The sequence below is a fragment of the Glycine max genome, chromosome 9 (genome assembly GCF_000004515.6).
Source record: "Glycine max cultivar Williams 82 chromosome 9, Glycine_max_v4.0, whole genome shotgun sequence".
NCBI classification, from domain to species: Eukaryota; Viridiplantae; Streptophyta; class Magnoliopsida; order Fabales; family Fabaceae; genus Glycine; species Glycine max.
This window is the reverse complement of record NC_038245.2, coordinates 48,046,214-48,063,102: the sequence shown is the minus strand read 5'-3', so window position 1 is coordinate 48,063,102 and position 16,889 is coordinate 48,046,214. Positions and strand designations below refer to the sequence as shown.

Below are 16,889 nucleotides of genomic sequence, written 5' to 3'. Positions count from 1 at the left end.
TTCTATTTATTATTTTAAAAGTAAAATATACTTTTCTCTTGATAGAGTTTAGATGTCATCTTATATATTTTATATTTTAAAAGTTATATATTGTTTCATATTAGACTTATCGCCCAACTTGGGAACAATAGATTATACTTTTGACTAGAGTAGACAGTATTGTTGTATCCTACCCGATTTGTTGGCTCAGGATTGTCTCTGGAAGAAAATGCTACACACACTATTCGTTTTGCGGATTGGATTTAATCCCATCCATAAGTGGTCCATACGAATTTAAAAAAATATATATTTTATGAATTAATTTAAAATTAATAATTCATGCAGAAATTGAATATGTAATTTTTATATTATTAGCACAATTAAACTAATAAATCAATTATGTTATAAAATAATTAATATTGTTATATATCATACTAAAACTTTAATATATATTTAATGCACATGTAAATGTATATAATAAATTTTATAACAATTAATCTTAATTTAATAATTAATTTATCATAGATTTAATAAAAAAATATATATATAAAAAAATATATTATTAGATAAAAATTAATTGTCATAATTTATACAATACAATATATGACATACGGTTTCTTAGCTGTACTAGCAAAACGAACGAATGATGCACGTGGCAATTCCCAAATATTTATCCTTATAACACTAATGTCATTGTATCATGTAAACACTAAAGTGAGCGCATCAAGGTGGTTTTTACATGTGTTTAATCATTTTTCATTGTGTTTCAACCACACTGGAGTATCGATCGAACTTGGAAGATCTTGGACCTTGGTTCATTTGAAGCACGCCAGAGTAATTTCTGATAATTGGTGTTAGCAATCCATCTCGGGCACATCATCCTAGTTCTTAAACAGATAACTGGTGTTATCTATAGGAATTCGGTAAGTTCAATTCACACTACTATGGTTATAAGAGACTGGATGAAGGAGGTCATCCATGAACATGATAACTATGCAACACTTGATTCCCCAGCAAGCTTGAGTTCATATGATTCCAGGAAGATTTGCTGAAAGCATTTAAATAGATCATGAAAATGAGCATTGGGAGTTGTTATGGTGTCCAAACCTGGACAAATTCCCGAAATGCACATCCAAAAGAAGTAGAAGGAATCAACTTTGGTTATTTCCTTTTCAAATGCAAAAACCAGTATGTTGATCTTAAAAAAGCTTTCCCTAAGGATCATGGTGAAAAAATCCCGTGGAAAATAGAGAATGTGTACCTACATTGGCCATATTATTATCCTAGATATCTACTATTGTAATGTCTTTGGAGGGTCCCATGTGTTGATATGTTCTCACTATCTACTCCCGTAAATACGAAACACCATGAATCCTTGATCCAAGGCATTATACAACGAAACTTATCACTAAAAAAATATTCCTGTTACAAACACCGATTTATGCGGTTCAACTAATGACTTATTAATTTGATCATTGATCCATTCATTTTGTACCTCAATCAGAATCGATGATCGGTCCAATTCTAATAACACAGACAATGATTGCCAAAGGGTCCCAACAACTTTGTTACAGCAAGTGTAGCTAGCTCTCTATAATGTTCTAAGCACTTAAAGCATCTTAAATTAAGGTTCAGACAACTTGGGTATGCCTTTGAATTTTTATTTGGACGTTTTCTTCAGACAACTTTGATTAACCATATAAAAAATGATAACAATTAAACTTTAAAGTAAATCAAATTAACCCAAATTATAATGAAAATTTTACAACACCGTTACATCCCAGTTACAAACATAATCTGTTATAGTAGGACGAAATATTCTCCCACTAAACATGAAGATAGACTAAATTGTTCAGCGCCGATTCTTGCTCTGACTTGTTGCCTACAACTATTAATGTTAACCACCCAAAATTAATGTACGATGCTTTTATTGTGGACAACATTATAGGAGTTGTTACCCTTTTAGCATTTTGATTTAGCTTGATGGATCACGACACCTTGTTAATTATATTGACACAATCATCAATGACTCGTTGAATGGATTTGCATTGAGACTATTTCATGATCAGTTTCAAAAGGTTACACAAAATTGTATTTACCACTCAATACTCTTTTCTTTCTTTCTTTCTGTTTGTTGCAAAAGTCACTAAACAATGAATAGTTTAGACAGAAAAGAACAAGAATCGTTGTCATTCATTGGTCACAAGCAACATTAGATTTATACGAATTGGACGTCTATCAAAAGCAAACCATGATTGATTGTCAAGGTTAATGAGAATATTTTGTTTATCTTTAGCTTATATAATACGTTTGTCCAAATTACTTAGTCAACGTAGGGACTCATAGTTTTAACTTTTTCTTTTTCTATTTAAAAGGTTATAAGTTTGGGAAGTGAATAGGATTCAGTTATGGGAGAGTACAGATATAAGAAATTAACACTATGGACATATAAAGTTGATCCAGGGTTGAGAAATGATGAAGGGAGATCATGAATCTTCCAATTGATATTTCTAATAAAATTAATAAACTAGCATTCGTCAATACAAAAAAAAAAATAACATTTTGAATCCAAATTTTCAAGATGGTTAACCTTTTTTAGCATACCATTTCAAATTATGCAATGAAATGATCTCTTAAAAATCAGGGAGTGTCCCATTACCAAATCCACTTTAATCATTTTTATCATATTTTCTTTATTAGACAATTTAATGATTTACATAAATTTTAATTAAATAAATAGTTTAATAGTTACATATTCACAGTATAAAATATAAATAAAAGTCAATACATTTGCTAATGATTTAGTGAGAACAAGAATAGTCTAATGAATTATTTATTTTTCTTATGAAATTTATTCGAATTGCACGCCTATCTAAAGCAAGCCATGATTGATTGCCAAGGTTAATGAGAATATTCTGTATATCTTTAACTTAAATACGTTTGTCAAGTTACTTAGTCAACGGGGACTCACAGTTTTGCACGTCTATCTAAAGTATAACTTTTACTTTACTTTTTTTCTTTCTTTCTATATTTAAAAGGGTTACTACTTTAGGAAGTGAACAAAATTCAGTTGGAAGAGACATAAGTTAAAATTATGGATCCGGATCTTCAAGATGGTTAACCTATTTTAGCTAACATTTCGAATCGTGTAATGAAATGATCTTTAAATGCCCACAACCAAACCTGTTATTTCAATAAATAAATAAATTATCTATTTTTTAATTAATCAAATTAATGATTTAGATAAAATCTGTGGCCGAGATTAATTTTAGCCCTCATGTACTTTCAACATTTCAAAATTACTTCTATTAAAAATCAATTTTATTCAACTTTAAAACAAACAAGCACTGAACAAGGGAGAGATACTAAATAAATAGAGTAAGATTCACATCATTTAATGGAACAAACATGAATCACCCAATACAAGGAGTGTCATTTATACACTGTGTGCTAACATTGTTGATTAAATTACCATGGCTAAACAGCACAGCACAGTCACTTGAAAGTGCTAAACATGAAATAAGATTGCATCAGGAAATCAATGGTACTTTATTTACAGCGACAGGGAAACTAGAAAGGAAGGGGAATTTCCCCCCTTATCCATAATAAGCTCACATGTGGTGAGGTGAATTAACAGAACTAGAAGAAGAACATCATGTACAGATAAAATGCAAAGTTAAGAACAGGACATGCATGCAAAGCTAGGGGTCTGCTTTACCAACAACCTGTTCATCACTAGAATCATATTCATCTTCACTCATCTCCTCATCACTGGATTTCTCTTCTGTGGCTTCCCCTATGTCTTCGGGTTTAGCATACTTCTCACAGTACTCTGACATCGAAGCCAATGACACATCAGTCAATTGTGAATTAAATAAAAAATAAACCTTAATTGTTTCTGAAATAAAAACCAGAAATTGGTTCTCAGAAGAATTTAAGCCTAGATTTTTAAAAAATATTAAAGTGAGATACTGTCTAAAAAGTTAGATAAAGAAGGCTATTTTGGGATATCTAATGATGTGCAGAATAGAATGAAACGAAATAGAGTAAAGTTAGCATTTCATTGTCCATAGATAGATAACTAGATAGATAACAAGGCATTGGATGAAATGAATAAAATGCACTCCATTAGGTTTAGTTCCAATCCATTCTATTTTAAACAATCTAAACAATGGAACCTAATATAATTCCATTCCATTACACTATTCCATCCATTTCTTTAAATCCAAACATAGCCCAAAAAAATGGTTTTGCTTGAAGTAGAAACAAAACAAGCTCCACCAAAGCCTGGTTTAGTTTCCAAATTTTCAAATGAAAATATTAAAACTATAATCTGAGTATACCATTGCCATACTTCCACTAGTATTTTGCCAGAGATCAAAATTCAGCCATTCCATGCTTTTTAACATTTTTTATATCACCACTACAATTGTAGCTGAACCAAAATTTCTCGTGTTCTTATAACACAGAAGAAGTTCCATTAAATGGTTGTCCTGCTCGGCTACTCCAACCTTTCTCATTTTTATATGGATTTGATGCTATCATAAAACAAAGCAACATGATATTGGTAGCAGATGTCAACAAGGTCAATTCCATTGGCGGATCAAACTTGAAATGTTAAAGATTATAATGCAGTTAGTAGAAGAGCAGCAAGTTGTGTTAATGATATTAATAAGATAATCAAATGAGGTTAAGAATTATAAAAAACAAAGTTCTTATAATTGTTTGTGAGAGTGTATATGTGCATGAAACATTCAAGCAGATGTGCACATCCAATTTGCTGAGTAGTGATGGTAGGTCTACATCTACTACCCAGAGGTCTAAAATGTTGTTAGTTCAATAGTCCCTCTTGGCTTAGATTTTGATTGTGGCTGACATGAGGAAGACCAAAATAAAACAACTGCAAAGAAAACATAGTTCATATAAACTAATGCAAGTAATGCATATTTAGAAAATAAGAAAACAGAACAAATCAATACCTTTAACCCTTTGTTCGTAACTTGGTCGGTCACGCATCATTAAAGCGGCAGCTTCTCCATTCAAGGGGTCTGATGGATTGGGATACAGCAGAAGTTGAGGTAGAAACACCTCAAACACATTAACAAGATCTGGAACAAAATAGATTTTGACATATAAAATGAACCAAAAACAAATATGTCAAAATATAAAACTTAGAACAAAACCACAAATGTTCTATAAAAATTTAATGAATTTCATTACCGAACATGGGGCTCCAGGTTTGATTGATAACATCCAGACAAACTGATCCTGACCTGAAATTAATGTCATCCCAGATGATCAGACCAGACACACCGACACAGTTATTCTTATAGCTAATGATAGAATATATGATAAGATATTCTATCAGTATTGTTAGCCTAACTAATCAGTTTGTATTTGATAGAATATATTATCTAAATATATCTTATCATATATTCTATCAGCTAATAGACACGCAACTACTCAATACAGACAATTTTCAGAGCATTACTACTATGTGCTTACATCTCATCAACATTCGGGTGATAGATCTTGTTGATAAATCCAATGGAAGGAGATTTGTAAGGATAAGCATCCGGCAACTCAACTCTTACTTTCCACACACCACCATGATAAGGACCTGCCAAAAGCCATCAAACAGATAAAAAAAGACTATTGAAAAAGGAAGGTGCATAATACAGAAATATTGATAAAGATCTCAAAACAGGACAAAACAACAATCAAAGGTGAAATCAACAACAATGATGCTAAATTTGCTACAGCTAAAAAACCAATAAAATTCAAGCTCAAAGCCTCAAACGGATTATCCTTTTCAGGCTAGACATCAGTTCTATATCCAGACTAAGAATTCCACAACAAGCAAAGGAGAAATCAATAAGGAAGTAACAAAAATTCCTTGGCAAATTTTTTTAAAAAATATTGTTCTTCCCAAATCTATTTACAGAATCCACGGAAAACACAGCAATCAGCACAACAAACAGAAAAAAAAAAGGTATCAATATCATCCTGCAGCTACACAAATCTAAATCCACCAAGGTCAAATACCTATCTCCAGAATATCAAAAAATGAAAAAAACAAAACAAAAAAAGGCAAATTCTTACAAAAGCAAAGCATCTAACTTCATCAGAAGCACCAAAGCAAAAAAAAAAAAAAAGAAGAAAGAGAGAGGAAAAGGGAACTCACTGTCATTGGGTCCATGGAATTGCACATAAAATTCTTGCATTCCATCATTAATCATCTCGACCTTGTAATCACTCATCATCCTACGGAAAACAAAAGACAAAGAGGACCCAGAATCAGGAAGAGACCCCATTAGAAAAAAGATTGAAACTTTGATGAATTGAGAGAGAAAGGATTAACAGTTTCATCAAGTCCATCTCTCGGCGCTTGCTTGGGGAAGACATATTTCTGTGTGTGTGTGTGTGTGTGGGTTTCTCTTTAGCCTTTTTCCTTTGGCAAGTGGAGAGAGAGAGAGAGTTGGGATTGGAGACTCTTGTGCAGCTGAAAGGAGCTAGAATTTGGTTCAGACAGCAATCAGCACAACTAGGAGATAATAATAATTGAAAAATCCGATTGATACTAATGACATGATAATTAAAATAATCTAGTTCATGAAATTCTTAAATACCTTATAATATTGTACTAATATTATGATAATTAAAAATCAAGGAGAATGTAGTTCAAATGCTCTAAAATTATTCTAATTTTATTAAATGATTTTGAGCACCAACGTTTTAGAATATTTCGAAATGAATCTACATGATTTTTCACATTCCAATTAACTATACTAGTTGTAGCTTCCGAAAAATTTACATCAAAGACATAAATAATGGGAACAAGACGTGTTTAATATGTAATTGGTCTTACTCATTTTAAATAGGATTGTCACAAGTAATATATGTTGTTAATATAAAAAAGTTTAATTACACTTTTCTTTTTTCATTTTCATAATTTTGTGAATTTTATCTCAAATTTATTATACAAATTGATTTTATCGTTGTATTAGTTATATAATTTTAATTCATTTATCAACTTAACATGTACTAATAATATTTAATAAAAAATACTGATCAAACATTTTATTACATTGTCACATCAACACATTCGTATTGATGTGACATTTTATTGTAACTTTACGCCATTCTTACTAAATAATGAATGTTAAGTTAAGAAAATTACACAAAATTGAGTCTATGGGAGATAAATTAAACAAAAGGATGAAATTGAAAAAAATAAAGATATAAAAAATGCAATTAAGCCCAATAATGGGGATGACGATGTTGTGTTGTGTTCTGTGGTGTTCTAATAGATTTCTGGTTACGCCAGAGAACAATAATATTTTGGAGTTTTGTTACGATAACTGAGTTTTTTATAATAACTTCGATCAATTTTTAGAATAATTATTTGATTATTTATTACTGATGTGTACTTGCACTAAAATGGTTAAAGTGGTGTTTAATTTCAGATTTTTTATATTTTAATTAGTAATTATAAATATTTTATTATTATTTATTATTTCTAAAGATTTATATAGAAAATTATTAAAATAATATTTATCATTTTCATTACTTAATGTATAGATATGTTAAAGAAAAAAAATAAAGAACGGTATAACCTTTTAATTATGAATAAAAATAAATTATTTTTTCATTATAATATTATTTTCTTTTCGAGTCCCTTGTTTTGTTTAAACTAAAATAGAGGTAATATTTTTTGTGCTAAAAATATAGAGGTATTTAAAAGTAAAGCAAATCGATCAAAATTTAACAAAATGTTTGATAAAAATGGTTAAAAGGAAAATTCTTAATTACATTATATTTCATTTATTGTAATTTTAAAGCATGATCAAATTCAAATAAAACAAAATATAATATATTTCAAAACAATATTCCATTTATAAAATCTTTGTATTACTCATTCTTTACTTTGAAACTTTATAATAATGCATCAAATCAAACCTAACTTTTTTTCATCATTTTGTTTGACATCTGTCATAAGATTCACGGCTTATGATTGGTAACAAATAAGAAATTATAAATTTTCTTAATGTTTATTTTTTATTTTAAAGACTTAAATTTTAAATTTCATTTAAAAGAAATTAAGTTTCTTATTTATAAACTAATAAGTATTAATTAGTTATGCTATATTCAAAATCAAATAAGAAGTTAAATTTTTAAATCTGAGATAGAAGAAGAATTGAATATAAAATAATTATTATGAATTAATTTTAAAAAAAAATATTGAAAAAACAATAGCAGCCAACAAGTGTTACAATATATTATTCCCTTTTTGTTTAAAATATAAGAAAATTTCAATTAATTTTATATTATTTAATGTAATTATTTTAAAATATTATTTATTTAAGTGAAGTGTTAGTTTTAATAACTCTTTTTTATCCTTAATATCAAATTTTAATAAAGGATAAGTTAAAAAAAAAATATTTTTTTAATTGAAATTGATGTTATTTGCTAGTTAATGTGTCATTTTTTTACTTATATTTGAGATTAGAGGAAGTATTATTTATGTCTTGATTATTTTAAATTTAAAAATAATTTAATTATAAATTTGTATTTAAATATATATTTTTTAAAATATGAAAATTATTTTTTTAAGTAGCATATTCGATTATGGAAAAGAAAGATATTAGATTTTCAAGTGAGCATGTATAACTACTTCTCATTTTTGAATATATACAAATATCATGCATCTCATTTCCCATGATTTCATGAGCACACAAGGCACTTTTGGAAACACAAATAAGTTACAAGAGTTTCCACACTTTCATTCGTCTTTCATCTCATTTTTTAGGTGAAATAAAAGCATGTGGGACCCTTCATTTTCCTACCCATTTCTTTGATCTTTTCACGCCTACAAAACGAATGAAAATGTCACTTTTCACTTATTTCACCCCAACCCTCACTTTCACCTAAACAAACAAACTCTTAATTAGTGATGGACTAACGTAGTATAAGAAACTATTAAAACTTGAGAATGAATTTTCATATACACAGATAGATTAGATTAATAATTAAGACTAAATCTAATGACATAAATAGTAAAGATTCAATAGAAACAAAGGATATTGAATTTTGATAATTTTGACTGCTTTTATGCAAACCATAAATTTTAGGATCATCCTAACATGACTTGTACTTAAGTAACTAAAGAAAAAAGATATCGACTTCTCAAGGTTAATTATTACAAGTTAAGTCTTAATATTAAGGTGAAGAAACTTAAAGTAAAAATACTATTATTAAAAGGTGGAAAATTATGTTATCCATGATTAGTTTTGCACTCTTTTATAATTTTCATACTAAATATTTTTCTCGTTTAATTTTTTTAACCAATACCCTAGAAACACTTATTAACAATGTCCTTTTCTTTTTTATAAGTAGTTCCAATCAATATTTGTTACCCATCTCGTCACAATTAAGCCCATGCAACCACTTCAGCTCATTTAGATATTATATAAGAGGAATATTAAGTAGTGTGATGCTATATTTTACTATCTCTAAAAGGAGATGAGCGGCACGTGAAAATTCACTACAAAAAATATTCATGGAAAGAAAATACTTAAAGGGTTTTCCTGCTTCATATGCTTAAAGGGTCAAGAGGGTCTTGGTTAACCGTGTGTATATAACATATTTACCAAAGCATGGATACAACACAGAATTCCTTGGCATAAAAAAAAGGACAAATCTTAGATACAATTTCATGAGTTTATTTGGATAAAGAATTTTAACTTAGGAAAGTAATTTATTAGAGAATTTAAATTTATGTAATTTAAAATTCATTGTTTGAATGTCTTTTTTATGAATAATTTGGATTTTTGAAATTTTAAAACAGAATTTTAAACAACTAAAAATGTGAAATTTTAATTTCTTTTGAAAGGTGAGAAATTAAAAGTTTCTTCTTGATAAAAGAATCTTTTAAAACGTTCCCTTATTTCTTTTATAACATTCATCTTCTCTTCCACCTGAAAGTTTCCGAAATACTTTTCTTGAATTCGTGACTCTTCCCTTGACTGAATGGATGGTGTACGGCGTCTGTTCCGATTCCCCTGCTTCCCAGTATTCTTCTCTTTAAAAACACACCAATCATATCTTCTCTTCTCTTTGTATTCATTTTCTTTCACTTTCACAATTTAAATTTTTTTTATCCAAATACAAAATTTTAAAAATAAAAAATTTTCAATTGAAATATTTAAAATTCTTAAAATTTAAAATTTCTTAAAATTTTAAATTCCCTCGTCCAAACAAACTCTAAGTGTTTTTAATGTTATTTTCCAATTAATATTAAGTAACCTAATCTTTAATGCAAACTTTTATTACCTAGAATACTAAAGTAAAACTCCAATTTTAATTAGAGAATAACATTAAAAACACATAAGAAACTTTATCTAAATTTCGTCCATAGCAAAAGTAATAGACAAGCTTGCAAATACCTGAGCTAAAAACAATATCTACATTGCAAGAAACATTCAAATAGAAATTCGCATCAGATGAAAGGCTGAAATTTAAATAACACTTTACTGCATTTGTTCATGAAACTCTATAAGAAAATGTTGCTCTATATATTCCTCATGCTGTTGTTTTAACTTTAAGTAACCCTTGTCAAAACCTGGTGAAAATAAAATGTGCAACAGTAACTGTGGCTGCGACATATCACTGCCAACAGACAAAAGGGATGTCTCAAAATTGGAAGCATGTAAACTAAAAGCAACCCCAACTTCTTAGCAGTCAGATCTTCATAGTTTTCGGCTTCTGAAGAACATCATTCATCTCTCATAAATCGACCCTACACCAAACCAAACTTTTATGTTACATTATTTTACTCCCCAAAATCAAGGGTGATTTAAAATTATAAGCTAGGAGAGAATGATCCATTGATACTGAAAATTGCTGCAGTGAAGACGCACAAAATTGTCAATTCACTTTATCAATGAAGCTTGGGATTTGACTGAGGTTCACTTGTTATTTTCCCTTTTGAATGTGGCTTTTTTTGGCGATAACAAGGTGAAGCTGCGTGCTTTTGGTGGATGATGTCCAAAAACTTTCCTCAATGGTGTGCATTCTGATTCATCATCATCACTGTCAATGTTATCAGGAGTATGCCTATTCTGATATGCTCTGCGCTGCAAAAGAAAGACATTGAAATAGTAGCTGACTAAATCTTCTCTGCTCTTCTTAGGAAATGTTTTGAAAAGATGATCCCAAAAACATTTCTCAAGTGAAGCAGGGTTTGATTTCACCACATCTTTGAACTTCTTCTCTTCTTTCTCTGTCCATGAACCCCCAATTTCTTCACCTACCTTATGTAAATTCCATTGGTGAAATGCCTCACCCAATTCCAACTTAACTTTAGCCCTTTTCTTAGCAATGTGGAACCGGACACACTCAACAGAACCTTGTACTCGGCAGCTACATGAATCTTGTCTTCCCTCTCCAATGGGGTCCCTTTCAAAAAGATGATGCTTGGAATTTACAGTTTTTAGAGGCCATATTTGGGTCCCCAACCACTTAGAATCAACCTCATAAGTTATGTCAGTCCATTCTGGCACTTCAGCTTGATGGTTTGGCCCCAAAGGGATGGGCACTCTGGCACATATATCAAGACTTGAGCGTGCAGTACAGGAGTCAGGCAACTGTTTCTCAGCACAATCTTCAGCACGAGAACTTGGGGTTCTCTCCAAATATCCATGTGTTCCTCCAGATGAAGCTGAGGAGACTCCTTCAGATGTAGCTTTTCCAAATAAAACTCTCTTGTCACATTTCAACCTCTGTCTAAGATTGTATATTGCCCCAACACGATCATCATACATGGAAGGATGCATTTTCTGTCCCTACAAAATGGCATAAGATTTTGGCTTTAATTTGACAACACAAGGGTGTTTTCAATTTTCAATAGAAACATGGACACTAGACATGACACAACATAGACATTCTTGACACATTTAATGTACAAATAGTGTGTTTGGATTTGATTTCATGATTCACGTTCTCCAACTTTTTCAAGTCCATAACCTTAAATGACACAAGCAAGTATTTTTTGCTTCAACTGGATCCACGTTGACACTAGCAAACACCAAACCAAACAGGCTAAAAATATAGGACACAACACACACACACACTAGAGAGAGAAGCTTAATCGAAACTAAACATTAGCAGCATGACAAAATATTTAAATTGATAATCAATATTTGTATACTCTTGTAGATCCGTTTTCTTCCTATTATAATGAGCCTCACTAAAAATAAATAAACAAATGTTAAGATCATTTAATAGTAGTTAATCACACCCTGTAGTGGCATGGGAACACGCCAGAGCGGCGGTGTGCCAATATCCCACTCCTGGAGTAATTTCTCATCCGCCACCCATCTTTCTTCTCCAGCAAAGATGTTTTCTGACAAAACCACCAACGACCACTCCGGCAAAGAGATAGAGATTAGGCAAAAGGAAAAGAAAACGGTGGATAGGTGGCAGCTAATGGGAGAAATAGAAAAAAGACTAGGGTTTTTAACTTTCTTTTGCTTTTTGGGTGAGAGTAGGTATTGCTTTTTGGGTCAAACTTTAGAGTGGGCATTGGACCACCACCTTAAATTGGCCACTCTCCTACCCAAACAATATAAATCATTTATAAATACTATTTATGCAAGGGGAGGTTTTTTTTTTATAATTAACTATATATTATTCTCTTTGCATATGCATGGGTAAGGTTACGTACAATAACCCTCCCTGTACTTTCTTGTTGCGAGAAGCCTTTGGCACTGGGGTACATTAGTTTTATTTTAATAAAAAAATTATGCTATTACAAAAATATAAATTACTCTATAATATTTTTAAAAATATAGAAAAAATATTAATATGCAAGTATATATTTATATAATAGAAGCAAATATATTACAATGTAAGCACTTCGGCTAAAGGAAAATAAAAAAAAAAGGTGAACTATATCTTTCATAAAAAGGTATATTCACCTCAAAATAACTTGCTATATTTTGTAAAACATAGCAAGTTAAAAAAACAGAAATATAAAACTAGCTCTGTTTTATGAAACATAATGAGCCCTTCTCTCTAACACACTATTATTAGTTATAAGAAACTACAAAATCATGAGTGAGGCTCATTAAAAAAGTGAAAACTACAAAATTTTATAAAGAGCCTCACAAGAGAAAATAGAGATGAATTAACTTTTGATGCTTTGTTATATTTTAAGTTGAATTTTCTGAATGCTGAAAACAAATTACTTTTTTTATAAAACAAATGTTCTCTGCGTCTTTTGACAATGTGTGAAAGAATATAGATCAAAACAGAGGTAACTTTTGTGGTATATTTTACCCCAAAAAAAACAAACACTGATTTCCAGGGGGTAAAACTGGGTATTTGAAGCCTATACCATGGCAGCGCCACTATAGTGCACAAAAAGCCACTATTGCGGCCACTATGTTTGCTACTGAAAATCATTATTTGCATCTCATAGTGCAATATTATTTTTATTTGCTTGGTTTTCACCAAGGATATTCCCCAACCAGTAGTCGGAAACTAATTTCTTTCAAGGCGTAAAGATAACTAAAGTGGGTTTTGCATCGTCCAACAAAATCTTCTCCATACACAGCCAGGAATCTAACCCCTAACAACATACCTAAGGAAACCAGCTATCTACTAACTGTATTGGACCTTGCTGGTATGCTTCATATTATATATCAATATCAATCATATAAATGATCTCCAAAAAGAAACATGGCTTAACATTAATAGAATTGCAGCATCACATACAAAAAAGAAATGAAAATAACTATTCAAGAGTTAAATTATGAAGTACTACACGCAAGATTTAAGTAATGAGTACATCATAATTAAAGACCCTATAAAGGAGCTCTCTAAAAACTAAGAAAAAAATAATTATTCAAGAATTAAATTATGGAGGACAACATGGAAAGATTTAAGTAATAAGTAAACCAAAATTAAAGGCCCCATAAAAGAGCTCTCTAACAACTATGGAGAAAAAACAATTATTCAAGAATTAAATTATGGAGGACTACTATAGCAGCAAAACAATTATGGAGGACAACAGGGCAAGATTTAAGTAATAAGCACACCATAATTGAAGACCCCATAAAAGTGCTCTCTAAGAACTAAGAGGGAAAAAAATATAAGACAGGAAAAAAAATAAAAATCAATAAAAGATATGCAATATGAATATTAAATATAGTACAACAATATCAATAGGTGCATCCAGAAACCAAGAAGATAGTAAACAGTAGTTATGAACAAATACCAACACATTAGTAAATTATAGGGAAAAAATGTATAAACATGCCATCCATAATTTCAACATATAAATGATGAAAGGGCCTAGACAAGAAAATATGATGATAGTTACCAAACATGAAAAAATATCACATAATGACACGTTCGATTAGATAATTTGAGAAATAAATTTATCCAAAATTTATAGGGAATTTTTCCATGATGTATGGTCTCAGCACAAAACAATGACATAGAACCCTATATTATAGTTCATATTTAATTAATGGCTGGTATGGCAAACAAAGAGCACATGGTATTTTCATATTACCTGCCAACTAAGCTGTTCACTGATTGTCTCAAAATCTTTCTTCAAAAAGACAGCTTCTCGAAACAGCAAAGCCTGCTTCCAGATCTCCTGACTACTGTAAGACTTCCACTTAGACTTTTCAGGAATCGAACCAACTGTGGGATCACAAGGATTTTTAGCAATGCTAGTAATCCAACTTAGCATTTCTGACTTAGACTCTCTCTTCCTCTTACGACCAAATATCTCTTTGTCAACCCCAGATGGATCCAATATCAATACATCATCACTATCGTCATCATCATCGTTATCACAGCTCTTGCTTCCATCCGACAATCTAGGCATGTTGCTTTCTGCATCAGATGCATCCACAGTTAATATTTTCCCCCCATCAAACTCTTCCAGTATATCCCTCTCAGTATTAAGGCTGCACAAGTTTCTGATAATATGCTCATCTGTCCCATGGTCCAGCATATCCAAATCAACAAGTCCTTCGCTCTGGACTTTCTTGTCCCCATTAGACTCTGGACTCATGCCCTTCACCCTATTAGTACCACACAACTCCCTCCCATCTAGAAAATCACATACATTATCAAATTCATCCCCATTATAATCCGATTTCTTGCCCTTTACACTATCACTAACACACGACTTTGTCCCATCTAAATACTCATATACCCTCTCAAGTTCAGCCACATTTGACTCCGGCTTCACGCCCTTCACTCTATTACTACCACCCAACTTCCTCCCATCCGGACAGCAACACGCTCTCCTCTCGAGTCCATCCCCCACCTCTTTCTCACCAGAATCATCCAACAAGGATTCAGCTTGTGCCTCCATCAAATGCTTGTGAAACTTAACCCTATCATCCACTAAACCACACTCGGGAAGCTTACCATCAGCAACATTCTTCAAACATGCCTCAAGAGAACTCAAATGCTTACTATAAGCAAGTTCAACAGAGGAACCAACCTTCACACCCAACCCATATTCCTCCCCCACCAAATCCCACAACTTGTTCTTACAAACAGCATCATAACCACCCTTCTCCTTCACCACCATGAAAAGCTTATACAAATCCAATGGATCACCATTACTCATCATTTTCTAGACACGGATTTCTTTCATAAGCAACCCACCAGGAATTGATCAAAACAGCATGCACCCCTAAAAAAATAAACCAACAAAAACTTAGTATTATCAGCTTCAACTTCAAACTCTTTTAAGGGGTTTTAGAAAAATCAAAGACAGCCCCATCAACAAACCACACCACCCTGCCATGTATATCAAAATCAAATCCAAAAAAAGAAAAGAAAAGAAAAAGCACCATCTAAAGGTCCCATTTTTATTTCCCCCACCGTCACTAAAAAAAGGAAAAATACAGAAACAAAAGAAGGAAAACTAGGCATGATAGCATTCAATGTTGAGGACTGAAAAAGGGTACCGATTGGGAATCATGGTTCGTGGCTTTTGGAGAGAGAAAATTATGTGCTTTCTCTCTCCACATCAAGCTTGTAATAGAGAGGGAGAGAGACAAAGAGAAGAAGGGAGGGAGAGATTTCAGAGTCCCGCGCTTTGTTTCTGTCACTGAAAAACTAAAAATTGCAGATGGTATGTTTTTGGAGAATGAAGGAGGGGTCAGAGTTCAAGTTTTGAACAGATGCAGACCCTCTTCTACAAAAGAAAATACCTTGAGAAAATTAAATAAAAAAGGGCTTTCAGAAATTAAAAAACAAATTGTCAAATGTACCATTCTAGATTTTCATTGGAAGTAAGAAAAAAAAAAGATTTTTCATTGAAAGTGAAAAAGAGAGAAAGAAAGGGAGACATACCAGTATCAATAAAGTGAAGCTTGAGAGAAATGCTTCCACAGCCAACCTAATGTGAACTCATTTAACTTTTGGTTTGGCACCAACTTGGCTCTTAATTTTCCAAAGCCCAATGGTATTTCATATTTTTTTTTCCTAAACCTCTTTTCTATTTTCTTTTTTCTTTCTTTCTAATTTCCTTCTAGAAGGAAGAGAGAGGAGAGGGGAATTTGAGGAGTTTAATTTTTAAAATAAAAATTAGAACTTTATTTTTATGAAGAGAGGAATCATGAAACACCATCTTTTTATATAAGAAATTTGGATTTGGAGTGATTTTACTGACCATGGTTACTATTTAACTATGGATAGAATGGTTGGGTTGGATTTTTAATAGGTGCACAGTGGACTGTTGTTGGGATTAAAAAAAAAGGAAAAAATATTTATACGAAAAGGAGAAATGACTCATCATTGTGCATATCAATACAATATGGGTGTTATTCAAAAGTGGTTGGCTATCAATGAGATTTATTATTATTCTTATTTTTAGA

The 16,889-nt window shown here is 31.3% G+C and overlaps 2 protein-coding genes across 5 annotated transcripts; both read right to left on the bottom strand.

Moving 5' to 3' along the window:
- Positions 1-3,328: 3,328 nt before the first annotated feature.
- LOC100805356 (ubiquitin-conjugating enzyme E2 5-like) lies at positions 3,329-6,757 on the bottom strand. 3 transcript variants are annotated; one of them, NM_001363653.1, is made up of 7 exons: positions 6,341-6,757; positions 6,164-6,243; positions 5,485-5,599; positions 5,200-5,252; positions 4,959-5,087; positions 4,792-4,879; positions 3,329-3,811 (listed from the first exon to the last, which is right to left on the bottom strand). In NM_001363653.1, exons 1-6 carry the CDS (start codon positions 6,382-6,384, stop codon positions 4,800-4,802), a joined length of 501 nt encoding a protein of 166 aa, NP_001350582.1. In that variant the 5' UTR covers positions 6,385-6,757; the 3' UTR covers positions 3,329-3,811; positions 4,792-4,799. The 3 variants fall into 3 exon arrangements, with proteins under 3 accessions (NP_001350582.1, NP_001242818.2, XP_040860754.1); NM_001255889.2 differs by lacking the exon at positions 4,792-4,879; XM_041004820.1 differs by lacking the exon at positions 3,329-3,811 and having other exon boundaries at positions 4,553-4,879; positions 6,341-6,752.
- Positions 6,758-10,534: 3,777 nt separating this feature from the next.
- Positions 10,535-16,480, bottom strand: LOC100780550 (AT-rich interactive domain-containing protein 1). 2 transcript variants are annotated; one of them, XM_006587780.4, is made up of 3 exons: positions 16,366-16,480; positions 14,558-15,700; positions 10,535-11,822 (listed from the first exon to the last, which is right to left on the bottom strand). In XM_006587780.4, exons 2-3 carry the CDS (start codon positions 15,635-15,637, stop codon positions 10,947-10,949), a joined length of 1,956 nt encoding a protein of 651 aa, XP_006587843.1. In that variant the 5' UTR covers positions 15,638-15,700; positions 16,366-16,480; the 3' UTR covers positions 10,535-10,946. The 2 variants fall into 2 exon arrangements, with proteins under 2 accessions (XP_006587843.1, XP_006587842.1); XM_006587779.4 differs by lacking the exon at positions 16,366-16,480 and adding an exon at positions 15,978-16,240.
- Positions 16,481-16,889: the final 409 nt, after the last annotated feature.